The 19,413-nt window shown below is 40.2% G+C and overlaps 2 protein-coding genes across 7 annotated transcripts in view; one reads left to right on the forward strand and one right to left on the reverse strand.

Annotated features, from left to right (window-relative positions):
• The window catches only part of LOC140606805 (uncharacterized), a 90,403-nt gene that overhangs the window by 46,695 nt on the left and 24,295 nt on the right, over positions 1-19,413 (forward strand). Inside the window, exon 3 of one of the 6 annotated variants that reach the window (XR_012009054.1) lies at positions 16,176-17,011. The exons of the other annotated variants lie outside the window; for them this stretch is intronic. The gene's annotated coding sequence lies outside the window, so the exon portion shown is untranslated. Of the gene's footprint in view, positions 1-16,175; positions 17,012-19,413 lie in introns of those variants that run through there. 6 annotated transcript variants of the gene reach the window in all.
• On the reverse strand, positions 13,194-14,229 carry PMIS2 (PMIS2 transmembrane protein). Its single transcript, XM_072780802.1, has 2 exons — positions 13,815-14,229; positions 13,194-13,637 (listed from the first exon to the last, which is right to left on the reverse strand). Exons 1-2 carry the CDS (start codon positions 14,181-14,183, stop codon positions 13,509-13,511), a joined length of 498 nt encoding a protein of 165 aa, XP_072636903.1. The 5' UTR covers positions 14,184-14,229; the 3' UTR covers positions 13,194-13,508.

Below are 19,413 nucleotides of genomic sequence, written 5' to 3' on the forward strand. Positions count from 1 at the left end.
CAGCTGATACACTTAATAGTTTAGATTTACAGCAACTACTTGCTTTGTGGGATCTCTTGAAAATGGTGTTATCTTTAAATAAATTTGGTTTCTGGTTGTTCAGTGCTAGCATCTAGAAACATGTTAGTTTTTTTGTATATTGATATTGAAACTGTGATCTTGCTAAACTTGGTTTTATTGATTCTGGGAGGTTTTCTTTTGTTTTGTTTAGATTCCTTGCGATTTTTTTTCTTTTTGGGGGGGATTTTCTTCATCTACAAATAAGGATAGTTTTACTTCTCTTTTAATCTATATATGTCCTTTCTTTCTTTTTCTGATTTATTGTACAGATTAGGACTTCCATTCTGGTGTGGATTAGGAATGATGTAGAATAGGACATGCTTGTTTTGTTGCCAGTTTTAGAAAGAAAGCCTTCCCCCTTTCCTATGATGTTAGCTATAGGTTTTCTGTAGATGCCTTTTATCAGGATGAAGAAGTTTCTTGGTGTGCTAAATTTTTATTGTGAATTGATGTTGAATACTCCCAAATGTCTTTTCTGTGTCAATTGATGATGTGGTTTTCCTTCTTTAGATGGTTAGTTTAGTGGATTGCATTGATTGATTTTCTTTTTTTTATTTTTATGTTATTTATTTTTTTAAATAATAAATTTATTTTTTATTGGTGTTCAATTTGACAACATACAGAATAACACCCAGTGCTCATCCCGTCAAGTGCCCCCCTCAGTGCCCGTCACCCATTTTCTAATATTGAGCCAGCTTTGCATTCTTGGAAGAAGCCTCAGTTGGTGATGGTATATTCTATTTATATAGGTCTGGTTTTGGTTTTCTGATATTTTGTGCTGGCCTCGTAAAACAAGTTGGGAAATATTTTCTCCTCCTCTTTTCTGGAAGAGATTGTGTGGAAATGATGTTATTTGTTACCAATGAAACCATCTGTGTCTGGAGATTTCTTTCTCAGATTTTTAGTTTCCTAATCAAATACTTTAATAGATATAAAATTATTTAGATAATCTCCTTCTCTTGATCAGTTCTGGGTTTTTGTTTCTGAAGGATGGGTCAATTTTCACCTAAGGGGTAGAATATATGTGTGAAGACTTGTTTATAATAGTCCCTAATTTTCCCTTTAGTGTCTCAGGGGTCTGTAGAGGTATTTTCTTCTTCTTTTCTGGTATTGGCCATTGTGTCTTCTGTCTTGCTTTTTCAGTCTTATAGGAGGTTTATCAATTTTATCCGTCATTTTCAAGAGCCAGTTTTCAATTTTCTCCATGGCTTCATTGTTTCTCCTTTTTTAATTTCAATTATTTTTTTCACTCTTTTCTTTCTTCTGTTTTGTTTTTTTTGGAGAGGGAGGGTATTATTTGCTCTTATTTTTCTAGTGTCTTAATTGGAAGCTGAGATAATTAATTTGAGACATTTATTTTCTAATATGAGCATTTGAGGTTATACATTTCCTTCTAAACACCACTTTAGCTGCACCCCACATATTTTGGTATGCTATATATATTTTGGTATAAAATTTTTTAGGAAATATTTTCTAATTGCCCTTGACTGATGGATTGCTTGCTTGCATGTTTTTCCCCCAAGTATTGGGAAATTTTTCTACTATTTTTCTGCTGCTGGTCCCTACTTTACTTTTATTCTGATGAACACATGAGTTTTCTATTTTTGTGTAACAAATCACCATACACTCAGTGTCCTAAAACAATAGCCATTCAGTATCACACTGTTCTATAGGTAAGAAATCCAGAAACTGTATGGCCGAGTTCTCTGCTCAGGTTTTCACAAGGCTGAAATGAATGTGTCTGCTGAAGTGTGTTGTCACGTGGAGTTCTGGATGTTCTTCCCAGCTTGTGTGGTTGTGGCAGAAATCAGTTCTTTGAGGTTTTGGGACTGAGGACATTGTCTTTTCCTTGTGGTTATCAGCCAAGATCTATTCTCAGTTCCTAAAGTCTACATGCACACTTTGCTGCGTGATCCTGTTCATCTCAAAGCCATCAAGGGAGAATCTCCCTCCATCAGAATCCCTCTCACACTTTGAGTCTCCGACTTCCTCTATCTCTGACACCTAGGCCCAGATTTAAAGCCTTATGTGGTTAGGTCTACCTTTCTTCGAGTCAGCTATGCCACGTAGCCTAATTTAGTCACAGGAGAGATATCTTATCATATTGATAGTCAGGGATTATTATATAGGGTTATACCCCAGGGGCAGGAATATTGGTGGGGGGCATATTAGCATTCTCATACAGTCAGATAATATGACTTTGAATGGTTTTCTTTCTGTGATTTTGTATGCTTTTTATAATTTTAATTCTTGGGAATTTGTTAAGATTTGTTTAATGAGCAAGTATGTGTTCTATTTTGATAAAGTTCTCTGTGTACTTGAAAAGAATAGGTATCTGCTGGGTGCGTGGGTGGTTCAATCTAAGCATCCTAATTTTGATTTCAGCTCAGGTCATGATCTGAAGATTCTGAGATCAGCCTCACATCCCACTCCACACTGGGCCAGGAGTCTGTTTATGATTCTCTCTCCATCTACTCCTCCCCCCACCATTTGCGTATGTGGGCACTCTCTCCTCTTTCTCTCCCTCAAAAAAAAAAAAAAATACATGTGTACCTACCTTCTTTGGATACAGCATTCTATAAATAACAGTTAGATACGGTTAGTTGATGGTGTTCAGATTTTCTATATCCTCACTAATTTTCTGTTTACTTGTCTTAGTTATTGAGAGTGGAATGCCAAGTCTTCAACTATAATTGTGACTTGGTCTATTTCTCCTTTTGTTTTACCATGTTTATCTTGTATTTTGAAGTTCTGTTGTCAGTGCTCATATGTTTAGGATTCTTATACCTTCCTGTTGAATTGTCCTTTTTATCACTATTTAATGTCTTTCTTTGTCCTTGTTAGTTATCCTTGCCCTGACATCTACTTTGTCTGATAATGATATAACCACCCATCATTGTTTTGGTAGTGTTTTTATTTGGTAGTGTTTGCCTGTTTTTTCCTCCATTCTTTACTTTATCCTACATGTATCATAATATTTAATGTGGGTTTCTTATAGACAGGATATATATGGGTCTTGTTTTTTTAAATTTTAGTAATTCTGACAATATCTATATTGTAACTTTTGCATTTAAAGTGAAGATTGGGGGCAGCCCTGGTGTCGCAGTGGTTTAGCGCCGCTTGCAGCCTAGGGTGTGATCCTGGAGACAAGGGATTGAGTCCCGCGTGGGGCCCCCTGCATGGAGCCTGCTTCTGTCTTTGCCTCTGTTTCTCTCTCTCTCTCTGTGTCTCTCATGAATAAATAAATAAAATCTTTAAAAAAATAAAGTGAAGATTGGTATATTTGGCCTTAATTCTACCTTTTAAAAATTATTCTCTGCTTCTCTTTTTTTTATTCCCTTTTTTTTTTTTTAGATTTTATTTATTTATTCAGGAGAGACCACAGAGAGAGAGAGAGAGGCAGAGACATAGGCAGAGGGAGAAGCAGGCTCCATGCAGGGAGCCCAATGCGGGACTTGGTCCTGGGACTCCAGGATCACACCCTGGGTGGAAGGCAGGTGCTAAACCACTGAACCACCCAGGTGTCCCTCATTCCTTTGTTTTCTTTATCTTTCCTGCTTCTTTTTGGATTACTTGAATTATTTTAGTAGTCCATTTAAGTTATCTCTTGTGCCTTTTGAGGATATATCTTTGTAAATTTTGCTAGCTCTTGCTGTAGATATTACCATAAAGATACTCCAGATTTTCATAGTCTACCTAGAATTAATATTTTACAACTTTAGGTGGAATATGGAATATAGCAACCTGCAGCCATATTGGTCACTTCAACTCGCCCCCTTTATGTTTTAGTTTCTGTATGTATCACACACATACATTGAAAAATCTCATCAGTGCTATATTTTTGCTCTCAACTGTCATATATAAAGAATCAGAAGGAGAACAGTCTGTCATATTTACCCAAATCTTGACCATTTCTGTTGCTTCTCCTTCTTCTGACATTCCAAGTTTTCCTCTAGTATCATTTCTGTTCTTGGAAGAATTAACTTTAGCATTTCTTTTAGATAGGTCTGTAACAGTGTATTCTGTTAGCTTCCCCTCACCTAAAACTGTCTTTATTTCACTTTCATTCCTGAAGACCATTTTCACTAGATACAGAGTTCTAGGTCAACAGTTCTTTTCTCCTCACAGTTAAATATATAGTTCCCCTTCCCTTTAGTGGTCAAGACTGCTAGTAAGAGATTCATAGTTTTTTGAATTTTTGTTTCCCTCTATGCAATGTGTAATTTTTTCCTTGGATGAGTTTATAACCATTTCTTTGTCTCTAGTTTCTAGCTGTTTAAGTAATATGGTCCAACCATGGGTTTCTTTGCATTGATTTTTTTTTTTGAGGGTAATTGAGCTTTCAGAATGTGCAGGTTTAAGCCTTTTGCAAAATTGAGAATTATTTAGTCATCCCTTCTTTCTTTTTAAAAAACTTTTTTTTTGCCCCCCTGAACCACACCATAGAAAGTCTCCTTCAGGGACTCCCATGTCATGCATGTTAAATCTTTTAGTACTGTTCCCAGGTCACTGAGGTTCTGTTAATTTTCGTTTCAATGTTTTTTCTCTCTCTGTTGTTCAAATTGTGTAATTTTTGTCTTCAAATAGACTCTTTCCTCTGTCATCTCCATTATTCTATTGGGCCCCTACAGTGAGTGTTTTATTTCATTACTATATTTTTTCAGTTCTATAATTTCCATCTGACTCTTCTTTAATTTTTTTTAAGATTTTATTTATTGATTCATGACAGAGAGAGAGAGACAGACAGACAGACGGGCAGAGGGAGAAGCAGGCTCTGTGCAGGGAGCCCGACGTGGGACTGGATGCCGGTTGTTTAGGATCACGCCCTGGGCTGAAGGCGGCGCTAAACCGCTGAGCCACCGGGGCTGCCCATGATTCTTCTTTAAAAGAGCATATTCAGCTTCTATTTCTGACAAGAATTCCTGGAACTGACAAGAATGAAGGAAGTTCATTGTTGACATTATTGACTCAATAACACATCATAAATTAATGCAGCCCCTGGCCCACCTGGGAAGCCATATGTAGAGTTCTTTTTTTTTTTTTTTAAGATTTTATTTATTTATTTATTTATTTATTTATTTATTTATTTATTTATTTATTTGATTTACTTATTTATTCATGAGAGACACACACACAGGGAGGCAGAGACATAGGCAGAGGGAGAAGCAGGCTCCATGCAGGGAGCCCAATGTGGGACTCGATCCTGGAATTCCAGGGTCATGTCCTGGGTAGAAGGCAGGGCTAAATCACTGAGCCACCCAGGCGACCCTGTAGAGTTCTTTTCTCAATAAATATATGTAGAGCACTGTAAATGTATTTTCTTTTCCTTATGACATTTTTTCTCTAGATTATTGTAGAATACAATACATGCACAATATGTGCTGCATATAGCATACAAAATACATGTTAATTGACTGTGTATGTTATCAGTAAGGCTGGTCTACAGTAGGCTATTAGTAGTTAAATTTTTGGGGAGTCAAAAGTTATAGGTAGATTTTCAACAGACTGGGGGTTCCCCCACCACATTGTTCAAGAGGCAATTGTAATTGACATACAATATTGTGTCATTTTAAGGTATACAACCTGTTGCTTTGATACTTTCATTTTTTTAAAAGATTTTATTTATTTATTTATTTATTTGAGAAAGAGGAAGAAAGAGAGAAAGTACGAGCAGGCGGGAGGGGCAGAGGGAAAGGGAGAGCTGTGTGTGGAGCCTGACACAGGGCTGGTGCCCAGGATCTTGAGATCATGACCTGAGCCAAAGTCGGAGGCTTAACCTACTGAAGCATCCAGGCGCCCCTTGATACACTTTTATATATTGCAATATTATCCTCACTGTAGTGTTTGCTAACATCTCCCTCATGGCATCTGGTAGTGAGACTTTTTAAGATTTACTCTCTTAGCAACTTTCAAGTACATAGTACAGCATTGTCATCTACCATCACAATTTTGTGCATTAAGTCCCCAGAACCTATTGTTCTTCTCATTGGAAGTTTGTAGTTTTGAGCAACATCTCCCCAGTACTCCCACCCCCAGCCTCTGGCAACCACTATTCTACTCTCTGATTCTATGAGTTTGAGTTTCTTAGATTACACATATCAGTGATATCATAAGGTGTTTTATCTCTCTCTGTCTGACTTATATCACTCATGCTGTTGCATATGGGTAGAATTTCATTTATTTCATGGGTGAATATATATATTCAGATACATACTATATAACAAATAAATATATAACATATATAATACAAATGTGTATTTGTGTATATTTTTACCACATCTTTATTATCCATTCACCCATTAATGGATATTGTTTCCATGTCTTATCTATTGTGAATAATGCTGCAATAAACACAGGAGTGCAGATGTGTCTTTGGGAGCCTGTTTTCATTTCCTATGGCTATACACTCAGAAGTAGGTTGCTGGATCATATGGTACTTTTATTTTTATTTTTTTTGTGGAACTCCATATTGTTTTCCTTAGTAGTTGTATGGATTTACATTCTCACCAACAGTGCACAAATTTCCTCTTTTCTCCTCATCCTCCACCACTTACCTTTTGTCTTTTTTTTTAGATTTATTTATTTATTTATTTATTCATGAGAGACACAGAGAGGCAGAGACACAGGCAGAGGGAAAAGCAGGCTCCCTGCCGGGAGCCCGATGATGGACTCCATCCTGGGAATCTGGGATCACACCCTAAGCCAAAGGCAGATGCTCAACCACTGAGCCACCCTCTTTTGTCTTTTTGATGATAGCCATTCTAACAGGTGTGAGGCGATATCTCATTGTGGATTTGATATATTAAGTTCTTTTTTTTTTTAATTTTTATTTATTTATGATAGTCACAGAGAGAGAGAGAGGCACAGAGACACAGGCAGAGGGAGAAGCAGGCTCCATGCACCGGGAGCCCGACGTGGGATTCGATTCCGGGTCTCCAGGATTGCGCCCTGGGCCAAAGGCAGGCGCCAAACCGCTGCGCCACCCAGGGATCCCATCTGACCTGCATTTCCCGATGATTATCCATATTGAGCATCTTTTCATATACCTGTTGACCATTTGCTTGTTGTCTTTGGAAAAGTCTCTATTTTTTTAAAGATTTTATTTATTCATGAGACACACACACACACACACACACACACACACACACACACACAGAATGAGAGAGATGGGCAGAGACACAGACGCAGGCTCCATGCAGGGAGCCTGACATGGGACTCAATCCCAGGTCTCCAGGATCACACCCTGGGCTGAAGGCAGCACTAAACCGGGGCTGCCCTGGAAAAGTCTCTATTCAGTTCTTCTGCCCATTTTTAAAGTAGACTGTTTGTTGTTTCATTATTGAGTTGTATGAGTTCTTTTTAAGATTTTTTGTTTATTTAAATTCAATTTATCATCATATAGCATAACACTCAGTGCTCATCAAATCATGTGCCCTCCTTAATGCCTGTCACTCAGTTACCCCATCCTCCCCACCTCCCCTTCAGCAACCCTCAGTTTGTATCCGAGAGTTAAGAATCTCTCATGGTTTTTCTTCTTCTTCTCTAATTTTTCCCCATTCAGTTCCCCCTCCTTCCCTTATGGTCCCTTTCACTGTTTCTTATATTCTACATATGAATGAAACCATATGATAATTGTTTTTTTTCCAATTGACTTATTTCACTCAGTATAATATTCTCTAGTTCCATCTACGTTGATGTAAATGACAAGAATTCATCCTTTCTGATGGCTGAGTAATATTCCATTGTGTATATGTACCATATCTTTATTCATTCATTCATCTGTTGAAGGACATTTTGGGTCCTTTCACAGTTTGGCTATTGTGGACATTGCTGCTATGAAATCAGGATGCAGGGAGTTCTTTTTTTAAAGATTTTATTTATTTCAGAGAGAGAGCGCAAGCAGGGGAGGAAGGGAGAGACAGTTCCCCCCTAAGCAGGGAACCCAATGTAGGGCTCGTTTTCAGAACTCTGAGATCATGACCTGAGCTGATGGTAGACAATGAGGCACCCAGGCATCCCAAGTTATGTGAGTTCTTTATATATTTTTGATAGAACCCATTATCACATATATAGTTTGCAAATATTTTTTCCCTTTCCATAGATTGCCTTCGGATATTGTTGATCGTTTTTTTTTGTTTTTGTTTGTTTGTTTGGGTGTTTTGCTGTGCATAAGTTTTTTAGATTGATATAGTCTAACATATTTATTTTACCTTTTGTTATTTGTGCTATCATTGTCATATCCAAAAATATCTTTGCCAGTACCAATGTCAAGGAGATTTTCTCTGTGTTTTCTTCTATGAGTTTTATGGTTTCAATTCTATATTGAAGTCTTTTTTAAAAAATAAAATTTTATTTATTTATTCATGAGAGACACAGAGAGAGGCAGAGACACAGGCAGAGGGAGAAGCAGGCTCCCTGCGAGGAGCCCGATGCAGGACTCGATCCTGAACTTCAGGATCATACCCTGAGCCAAAGGCAGATGCTCAACCACTGAGCCACCCAGGCATACCGCCATGTTGAAGTCTTTAATCCATTTTGAGTTAATTTTTGTTTGTGGTGCAAGATAAGGGCCCAATTTCATTCTTCTGTAGTTTTCCCAGTACTATTTATTGAAGGGACTATGCTTTCCCTATTGAGTATTCATGGCTCCTTTGTCAAATATTAGTTGATCACAAATGCTGGGGTTTATTTCTGGGCTCTCCATTCTGTTGTATTGGTGTATATGTCTATTTTTATCCCAGTTCCATACTACTTTGATTACTTTAGATTTTTGGTTTAGTTTGGAATCAGGAAGTGTGATACCTCCAGCTTTGTTCTTCTTTCTCAAGATTGCTCTGGCTATTTGGAGTCTTTTGTGATTCCACACAAATTTTAGGAGTGTTTTTTCTAGTTTTGTAAACTGCCACTGGAATTTTAAGATGGGGATGCCTGGGTGGCTCAGTGGTTGAGCCTCTGCCTTTGGCTCAGGGCATGATCCTGGATTCCCAGGATCAAGTCCTGCATTGGGCTCCTTGCATGAAGCCTGCTTCTCCTCCCTCTGCCTGTGTCTCTGCCTCCCTTTCTGTGTGTCTCTTATGAACAAATAAATAAAATCTTTTTTAAAAATATGAGTTTTGGAGGGACAAAACTTAGTCCATAGCAATGCTCAAATTCACAACCTATCAGAGAAATTCAACTTAAAGCAATAAGAAGCTATTACTTCTCACTCATCAAATTGACAGAAATTTATGGGATTGATGATATCATGTACCAACAAGAAAGCAAAGAATGATTCTTTCAAACATTGAGGCTGGGAGTGTGATTTGATGAAGCCTTTGCAGAAGTCATCATAGTGTTAGCCATCAAAGCATCCAAAGGTCTTTATGCTTCAACCCTGCAATCTTACTTCTTGGACTCTGTCCTGGAGATATACTTGCTCATATGAACGGAAAAGCATGCTCATGGATGTTCTTTGCGGAATTGTTTGTGGCAGCTGAAAGATAGGAATAATCTAAATATCCATCAACAGAAAGGTCCCGATAGTAAATTTGGGATAGAGATTTCTGATGTAGCCTACCAGGCAGTTATTTTAAAAATAGAGAGAAGAAAAAAAAAGAGAGAGAATGTTAGGGTAGGGGTCATCTTTTGTGGGGAAGTGATTGAAAGAGGACACAGGGGTCTTCTACTCTGTGCCTTGTTTCAGGAGCAGGTTACATAGGTGTGTATTTTGTGAAAGTTTGTGGAAGTTCATTGGTATATACATAAGAGTTCTACACTCTTATGCCAGTCAATAAATAATTTTTAAAAATTGGAGATCCAGTGTATTCTTGATTTAAGTTAGACTCAGATTCTCAAACTCTTCATTTAAATAAGAAATCTACTCTTAGTTGGAGTAAGAGGGTTATTGGGGAATATTTCTTGAGTGGGGGAAGTATTTTTCTCTTTTTAATCCCCCATTTATGGATTTCATGCTAGTAATATTCCAATTTAACAAAGAAAATTCAAAAGTACATCTCGCTTTCTTTATTTTTAGAGATTTTATTTATTCACACAGAAAGAGGCAGAAACATAAGCAGAGAGAGAAGCAGGCTCCCTGCAGGGAGCCGATGCAGGACTCAATCCCAGGACCTGGGGATCATGACCTGAGCTAAAAGCAGATGCTCAACTACTGAGCCACCCAGGTGCCCCAAAAGTACGTCTTTCTTCCAGAACATAAAGACATCATTTTAAGTATTGTTACAAGGGTGATGCAGTAAATGGGTTATCAGAATTGAAGACTGTAAGAGGTTAAGAATCACAGTCATAGGATATGATAATGTCATATCTGAGTGTCGTAAAGTTTTTTAAGTTTTCAGAGGTCAGAAAGAAAATTTGCAAAACCAGTTCATGGTATGGAACATAATCTGCTCTCCTGCAGCTGTTTATTCTATTGATACTCTCCCTCTTGTCCTGCTCAGGATATCCTTATCCTCCCAGGAAACAAAAAGGCCCACAGGTTCATGCCAGGTGCTGGAGACCCATGAGCTATTGCTGAAGGAGGAAAGGCAGGTCTGAGAACATGGGAATGTACACTTTGGACCTAAAGAGGACAGAGGGAGATTATTCATAAGTGGAATACAGGGCATTCAGTGTTGATGATCTTCAGTATTAATAGGAAAAGATCACCAAGACCTAGTGGAGAGCAGAAAAAGAGCGTGATGTCAATGTGTGTGGACACGATGCACATGGAAATGCATAGAAAGGTAACTAGAAAGAGTTACAACAAAATATCAACAGCAATTACCTTTGAGAGGGGAAAGTGATACCTTGGCCAGCCATGAGGTGAGCTCTTCCATACTTTGCATTACTTGATTCTCTATGAGAATATATTTATGTGAACGTTGTGTAAATAAAAAATTCCAAGGAAATAAATAAACAGGTTTCAAGATCCAAGGGAAAAAGAGAATTGAAAAGTTACTCGGCTTATTTGACCAGGGGGAAATTCTGTCGAAAGCAGTGATAGAATTCTTCTGGAGAATTGGGAATAATTACTAAAGGGCCACTTAGATAACTGAGCAAATGAAACAAACAGTAGAGGAAGATGAGGACAAGCAGGAGAAGGGACAGGAGAGTCAGAATGCGAACGAGAAGAAGGTGGAGGAAGAGGAAGGAGAGGAAAAAGAAAAGGAAGAAAAATCTGAAGGATTTTTCGGCAGATGGGTTGCTTGGCTGCTGAGTTCAAGTATTAGTTCAGCAAGAGTATGTAATCAACATCATGGCCCAGTAATAGAACATACTTATACAGGCATAATGAAATGGAAACCTGTAAATTGAGTTCAGAATTGTGACCTCATTCACTGGGAAGTAGTGGGAGAGAGGAGTCAGTAAAGTTGTTAAATCTGCATGTTTCATTATAGTAATTCCACTGATGATGTTTCAAGATACAAGACTATAAATTTTGTTTTGTTTTGTATTCACAAGGTGGTAAAAACCATATGAATGCCTGAGAGTGGAATATAGGTTAGGGGGGAGTCAAAGAACTGAAATGGAGAAAAAATGGCTGGCTTTCTAAGTTTTGTAGCACAATGTGACCTTTTTGGACCTGGATGTTCATGTTGACATGGGCTATCCTGACTCCACATGGCTTTGCAGCTGAATGTGACAAGCCCAGCTTTCTGGGCTAGTCTGGGAGGGATAGAGATGACTGACCCTCTAGACCCACTAACAGCAGACAACTAAGCATAATACCCTCTCCAGATACATGCACAACATGAAGCATTGTCCCATAAACAGATGTAATCCACAAGAGATACCCAGGATCATGGAACAGAGAAACACAGCATCATGATAGCTAAGATTAAGGTTAACTCTGGACTAAGACCTTTGTTGTTTCCTTCACTCATTATTTTCCTATAAACCACCCAACAAGATGGGTCTGTCTGCTGGGTGTGAATTTCAAGGAACAACTCCAGATGTTTGAGAAATGTAACTCTATTTTCCTGCATCTTCACTGGTTTGACTGGATTGCATTATAGAGTAGATAAACCAGACACATGATGGCACAACACCTATTTTCCACTGAACAATGAAATGCAGTTGGGGAAACAGCGATTGTTCCTAGAGTGGTTCAGAGACAAAGGTTGATGGGAGTTCTTCCTTTCTATGACATGTGGCCTTCAAATCATCATGTGTGTCAGCTAGGGAAGGAAGAGTATGGAAGAGAGTACCCATGGGGCATAATTTAAAGGCCAGGGTGGTTCATGGAGCACATCACTTCTGGTCACATTCCATAGAGCTAAAGACAGTCTCATAGCCACACAGGGGAACCTAGGACATGTGGCTAAGTCATGGCAGGAAGAAAAGATGAGCTTTGGTAGAGCTAGCAGTCTTTTCCACAGCTACTCAACCTCCTTTTTATTGATAATCCCCATTCTTCTTGACTATGGAAACTTAATTCTGCGAAGTCTAGCAGTTTTGGGTCTAAATTTGGGTTTATTAATGAAGTTAAGGTACCAGTAGGAACCCCTGGGTGTTTTTTGTCCATGGTGTCAGCCTAAATTTCTGTTTTCCTTCATTCTGGCTCTTGTGGTACCCTGGCTTGCCTCTGATAGTCACTCCCACCCTGGCACTTGGCATTCCTATAGACCCCACCTCATTTTCACCAAGCTGAGATATAGGCTATCCTACTTGGCTGTCTAAGGCTATTTATTCCTAGACCTCCACACCATGCAGCATATTTTTTTGTGATCTTGGAACCTCTGTAGGACTTATTTGTGAAGAGGTCATACAAGTGGTCTCTGAGATCTTTGACACCTCACCCCTTCCTGAGACGTGGGCCTTAGGTACCTCCTTAGGGATATACTTACATCTAATTTCTCTTTCTTTACTTCCCCCATTCCATGAATAGGGGACCATTTACCTTTCAGGACTGGGAGAGAGGTGGTCTTCATCAGCTCTACCACCAAATCTATTGTTTATTTCTTGGAGTCTTTCCATTCTTCCCTTAACAGTTTGACTTTGGGATCTCAAAAGCTGGAGATTACTGTTTTACTAGAAAAAGTGAGATAGGAAACATGTAGCCCTAGCAAAACACAGACACTGACTCAGAAACAGACATACATATGCACACACATGAGAAGCTGGAACAACATCACTTCTTGGCCTTTTGGCTAAGATCAGGTGGAAAAGCTGGAACATTCCCTTTATTTTTATTGGTTTAAGTAAATATTTTTCTGAAAGAGCAACCCAGTATCAAGGAGCTAAGCACATCCAGGGCATGAAAATGAGGACCCCCACGGTGGATGAAGATGGCTCTGGAGGCCAAGAAGATGAAGTGGTATGATGTCCCTGGGCTAGTGGGTTGCTTGGATGTTGGGTTCCTTGGCTGATAGGTTTCTTGGCTAGAAGATGTCTTAGCTGTTGGTTTCTTGCATGGTAGCTGATTGGGCTGGTTAGTGTTTGGGGTGGACCCATGGACTACTTCCTGGCCTTCACATAAATAGGGCATAGACATAAATGATGGCTAAACCGATGAGTATGGAGAATACATCCAGCCAACCAGTTCGGCCTGAGTTGATGTAAGCATCTTCCCATTGGCTGTTCTTGTTGGCCTGCGTGGTCTGTAGGGATAGGAGCTTTAGATGTGGACTTCTGAGACTAGCTTTGTGACCCCTTGGGGAAGGGCTGGAGACCAATGGTCACTGAGGGGAAACCCCTACCCGTCCCTTCCCAGGACGGAAGCAGGCGCAAGCGGCTGGTAGAGGGCAGGATGGGCCCCGGCACAGGCATTGTTTTACCTTGTAACTGAAGAATACAGCTAGTAATCCCAGGGGAGGGAAAGTAATTACGGCCAGGATGGTCAAATATATGTAATTCGGGGCATAAAATGCCAGTTCTTCAGGTGTCTGTGTTATCTCTGGTGGCTTCTTAGAGTCCTCTGCAGCGGGTGGGGCCTCTGCCACAGGTGGGGCCCCTGCAGCGGGTGGGGCCTCTGCCACAGGTGGAGCCCCTGCAGCGGGTGGGGCCCCTGCAGCGGGTGGGGCCCCTGCGTCTGGAGCTTGTTTTGGGGTCATGATCTTTCCACCCAAAGACAGATCCCAAGTGTCTTGAAAACAGAGAACTAAACCCACTATACCTCCCCTTGTTCTAACCCAGGACTCTAGCATCCCAAGACTCCCAACAGTTAAAGGCCATTTCTTCACAATGGAGAAACCCGCACCTCAAGTTCTGATTGGCTGTCTGCATAAGAGGGCGTGGTCCCACGGTTCTCCTGTCTTCCAGGACTCTGAGCTTGAAGCCAGGTTCCATCCTCTATCAGGACATTGATTCCACCAGCCCTGATAGGGATTGGCTGGTAGCCAGTAAAATCTGATCCTGGCTCCTCCTTGCTTCACACCCCTATCTGCAGACCTCACAGGAAGGCAGTACCAGAGTGGCCTCTTGAAAATGGTGGGAGAGAGGAAATAGCCAAGTCCAGTAAAAAACAAAAACAAAAACAAAATCTGGGGATCCCTGGGTGGCTCAGCAGTTTGGCGCCTGCCTTCAGCCCAGGGCGTGATCCTGGAGTCCTGGGATCTGGTTCCACATCGGGTTTCTGCATGGAGCCTGCTTCTCCCTCTGCCTGTGTCTCTGCCTCTCTCTCTCTCTCTCATTCTCTCTCTCTGTCTCTCATGAATAAATAAATAAAATCTTAAAAAAAAAAAACAAAACTAAGAGATCTACAATCAGAAGGAAAGGAAAAGGAATAATGTCAACAATAGATTATAAAATATATTGAATTAGAAAAGAATTCTTTAGTCCATACTGACCGAAATAGAGAGAAGGTAAAAAAGAGGACGGTCTTTCTTAAAGTAGAATGCCATCTACTTTAAGTGTGGATAAAATGATGGAAATGGGAAATCACCATTGTGGTAAGCAGAATTCTAAGATGGTCCCAAGAGTACTGCTCCCTAGTGTACACACATCTTTTCCCTGTTATTCATTCAAGTACTAATCTATGTGCTACTGTAGAGGGATTTGGTACATGTAATTAAGCTCCCCTCTCAATTAACTCTAAGACAGGAAAAATATCTTCCCTGGGACAACCCTAATCCGGTGAGTTCTTAAAAGGGTCTAGGTCTTGCTGGCAAAAATGATTCAAGGCATAGGATGGAGGGCAGTCAAAGGAGATTCTCCATTGCTAGCTTAAAGATGGAGGAGGCCACATGGCAAGGAATGCAGGCAGCCCCTAGCTGAAGTGGATCCCAGCTAATATCCAGCAAGGAAATGGGGCCTATATTATATCTATAATATCAAGAATCTGAATTCTGTCGTAACCATATTTGTTCTGAAGAAGATCCTAGCTCCAAATGAGAACACAGCCTGGCCAACACCTTGATTTTACCTTTGTGAGATTCTGAGCATTGTAGAAACCTAGACATTCTAATCTATAGAACTGTGAGTTAATAACTAAGTTTGAGGGAATTTGTTATGCATCATTAGAAGACTAGCAGATATTTCAAAGACCATAGTAATTACTGACTCAAGGAAGAACTCAGTGGATGCTAATACCACTGGGTTTTAGCTGATAGTTCCCTTAGCTGGTTGTTTTAGGGGAGTAGAGGTTATGAGGAGCCAATTTGTAGAGACTTGTAAGTGGGTAGGAGATGACACAGGGAAGTCTACAAATATAGATTCCAATGTGAGTTGGAAGAGACACAACTGTATTTAAGCACAGGCACAGACCCAGAAGCACCAAGAACAGCAGTAATGGACACACTCTGAGAGTCAGGGAAGTCTTCAGGGAATGTGTTAGGAAAAGCAGTCTCATGTGCATAGACTTTCAACCTCCGCTTGCCACGTAAGAATGGGCCTTGGGCCTGGAACGCTTTCTCATCAAGAGATAAAAAGCCCACACAGCCTGTGCAGGGTTTATCACCTTGTATGGGAATATCTTTCCCTGTTTTAGGCTCATCATGTATTCTTTTGTTCTGCTTAAGTGCCTGTGCCCTCAGGCACAACCTCAGCTTTTAGTATTTCAGACTCTGTGAAGGAGACATAAAGGCCAATTGCACCCACTGCCCAGACATCCACTATTGAGCTGATCTTGTGCTATCTCTTCTTTATGTGAGTATAAGTGTCTCATCCAGTGCTTGACTGTGTTGTATTTTTCTTGGCAGCTCTGATCCCAAGATGCAGTGGGCAGAAGCATTTGGACCTCTGTTTCTGGTGATTGGCATTGTGATGGTCTTTGCTACCTCCACGTATTTGGAGTCCTTTCTTGTAGGGCTACAGGGCCCTCTCAGAGGCATGTAAGGAGAGGATATTTAGTATAGCAGGAATATCAATCAGAGTTCAGTCAGGACAACAGACACTATAGGTATTTCCAACAGAGTGGATTTAAAACAGGATTGACCACACAGGGACTGGAATCCTGTAAGAGCAAAAGGTAAAGGCTAAGGTAACTCCACTCCCACTCCTAGACCTGGGAGAACAAAACGATGAGGTGGTGTTACAGGACTTAGAGAAGGGGGAGCTGCATGGCTAATGCTCAGACCTCTGAAGAAAAGGTACAGCCCAATGAGTGGATAGTAGGACTACAAGAAGTGATGCCCTGCAGTTCTTCTGATCTCCAGGGTGAGGCACTGGTGGCAGGTGAGGATGCACAGGTTAGCCATTACTGCCGGCCAGGGGAGCATGACCAACTAATGCACTCCTGGGGCTGACTCTAAAACCTTAGTTCTGAAACCCTTTGGTTTCAGGACCCCTTTCACTCTTAAGTTTTTTGAGAACCCCCCAAAAGCTTTAGTTTATGTGAGTTGTAACTATTGGTATTTTCTATTTTGGAATTAAAGCTGAAAAGGTTCAATATTTGTTAATTTAAAGATAACAATAAAAAACCTTCACGTGTTGTCATGAAAATATTTTTCCGAAACATTTGTGAGCAGAGTGGCACGTTTTACATTTTTGCAAATGTATTTAATATCTGGCTGAATAAAATATAATTGGATTCTCATATCCTGTGCATTCAGTCTGTTGCCATGTACCACACATCATGTAGCTCTTGCAAAACTCTGTATACTCGTGGGAAAATGAAAGTGAAAAAAGCAAATTAACATCTGTATAAGGAAAAACCCAGTATTTCCTTCTGTTTGCCTCCTTTACTACTTGCACAGAACACTCCACTTCTGACACTTCTGATCAGCAAATGTGTAGGGATTTTTCTGACAGCAAGCAATTATGGCAGTAGCTGGAGGTCCTACAGTTTAATTCTGACACTGTCTGGAAATAGTATAAGATCTCACAGGTTAAAGGCTCAGTTCCTGAAGACTAATTCTCTTCACATGCCAGCTGCAAGTGGTAGGTACCCAGGTTACCCACACTTTTGCCTGACTTGGCTACAAATTGGAGGTTCTTATGACCTCTTCCCCCTTAGGACCTCTACATATAAAATTATACAACATTCATGAAATATATTAAAGAAGACTTGAATGCAAGGAAGGATTAGACCATGTTCATGGATCGAAGACCATATTGTAAAGATGTCATCTCTCCTGATTGATCTATAGAACCTTTTTTTTTTGTTTGTTTTTTTGTGGACGTTGTTAAGCTAATTCTAAAATGTATATGGAAATACAAAGGCCTAAAAAGAGCTAAGGCTATCTTGAGGAAGAAAAACAAAGTTGGAATACTTACAGTAACAGATAACCAGTCTTACTAGAATTTTATAGTAATTAAGACATTGTGGTATTGGTGTAAGGACAGACATGTTGGCTAATGCAATAGAGTCTAGAAACAGACCCACATGTATGTGGTCATTTGTTTTATGGTAAAAGTGGCACTGCAGTTTAGTAAGTAGAGGATGTAATTTTCAATAAATGGTGCAGAGTAAATTTCATATCCATATGGAAATAATTTAATCTAGACCCAACCTGGTGCTATATACAAAAATAAATTCCAGAATCATCACAGACCCAAATGCTGAATGTAAAACAGTTGAACTTTTAGAAAATAGTGTTGAAGACAGTTTCATGGGTTTAGACAAAGCACAGATATCCTCTTTTTAAAAAGATTTTATTTATTTATTCATAAGAGACACAGAAAGAGAGGCAGAGATATAGGCAGAGGGAGAAGCAGGCTCCCTGCGGGGAGCCTGTTGCAGGACTCAATCCCAGGACCGCAGGATCACAACCTGAGGTGCATGTAGATGCTCAACCACTAAGCCACCCAGGTGCTTCAAGCACAGATATCCTAAATAGGACACAAAACTAGATATGAGGAAAAAGTTGATAAATTACATTAAAATTTATCAACTACATTAAATGAATAGCTTCTGTTCTTCTCAAAATGCTGTTAAGAGAGTAAAAAAGGAAAGTCAGGGAAGCCCAAGTGGCTCAGTGATTTAGAGCCGCCTTCAGTGCAGGGCGTGATCCTGGAGATGCAGGACTGAGTCCCACATCGGGCTCCCTGCATGGAGCCTGCTTCTCCTTCTGTCTGTGTCTCCGCCTCTCTGTCTCTCATGAATAAATAAATAAAATCTTAAAAAAAAGGGAAAGTCCGTGTCTTTGGCCCATTTCATGGTTGGATTGTTTGTTTCTTTGCTGTTGAGTTTAATAGAACATGAGAGACTCCTAACTCTGGGAAACGAACAAGGGGTGGTGGAAAGGGAGGTGGGCGGGGTGTGGGGGTGACTGGGTGACAGGCAGTGAGGGGTCATTTGATGGGATGAGCACTGGGTGTTATGCTATATGTTGGCAAATTGAACTCCAATTAAAAAATATGTAAAAAAAATTTAAAAAAAGGGAAAGTCACAGCATAGGAAAATAATCTCACAGAGGAAGACATAAACATGGCCAACAAGCACATGAGAAAATGCTCTGCATCACTTGCCATCAGGGAAATACAAACCAAAACCACAATGAGATACCACCTCACCCCAGTGAGAATAGGGAAAATTAACAAGGCAGGAAACCACAAATGTTGGAGAGGATGTGGAGAAAGGGGAACCATCTTGCACTGTCGGTGGGAATGTGAACTGGTGCAGCCACTCTGGAAAACTGTGTGAAGGTTCCTCAAAGAGTTAAAAATAGACCTGCCCTACGACCCAGCAATTTCACTGCTGGGGATTTACCCCAAAGATACAGATGCAGTGAAACACCGGGACACCTGCACCCCGATGTTTATAGCGGCAGAGTCCACAATAGCCAAACTGTGGAAGGAGCCTTGGTGTCCATCGAAAGATGAATGGATAAAGAAACTGTGGTCTATGTATACAATGGAATATTCCTCAGCCATTAGGAACAACAAATACCCACCATTTGCTTCAACGTGGATGGAACTGGAGGGTATTATGCTGAGTGAAATAAGTCAATTGGAGAAGGACAAACATTATATGGTCTCATTCATTTGGGGAATATA

Source organism: Canis lupus, chromosome 1 (genome assembly GCF_048164855.1).
Source record: "Canis lupus baileyi chromosome 1, mCanLup2.hap1, whole genome shotgun sequence".
Lineage (NCBI taxonomy): Eukaryota > Metazoa > Chordata > Mammalia > Carnivora > Canidae > Canis > Canis lupus.

Excerpts from the sequence above, each read along its gene's own strand:
- PMIS2 (XM_072780802.1), bottom strand. The coding sequence starts at position 14,183 with ATGCTAGAGTCCTGGGTTAGAACAAGGGGAGGTATAGTGGGTTTAGTT. Across the intron at positions 13,638-13,814 it reads CTGTATTCTTCAGTTACAAG|ACCACGCAGGCCAACAAGAA; the intron begins GTAAAACAATGC and ends CTATCCCTACAG.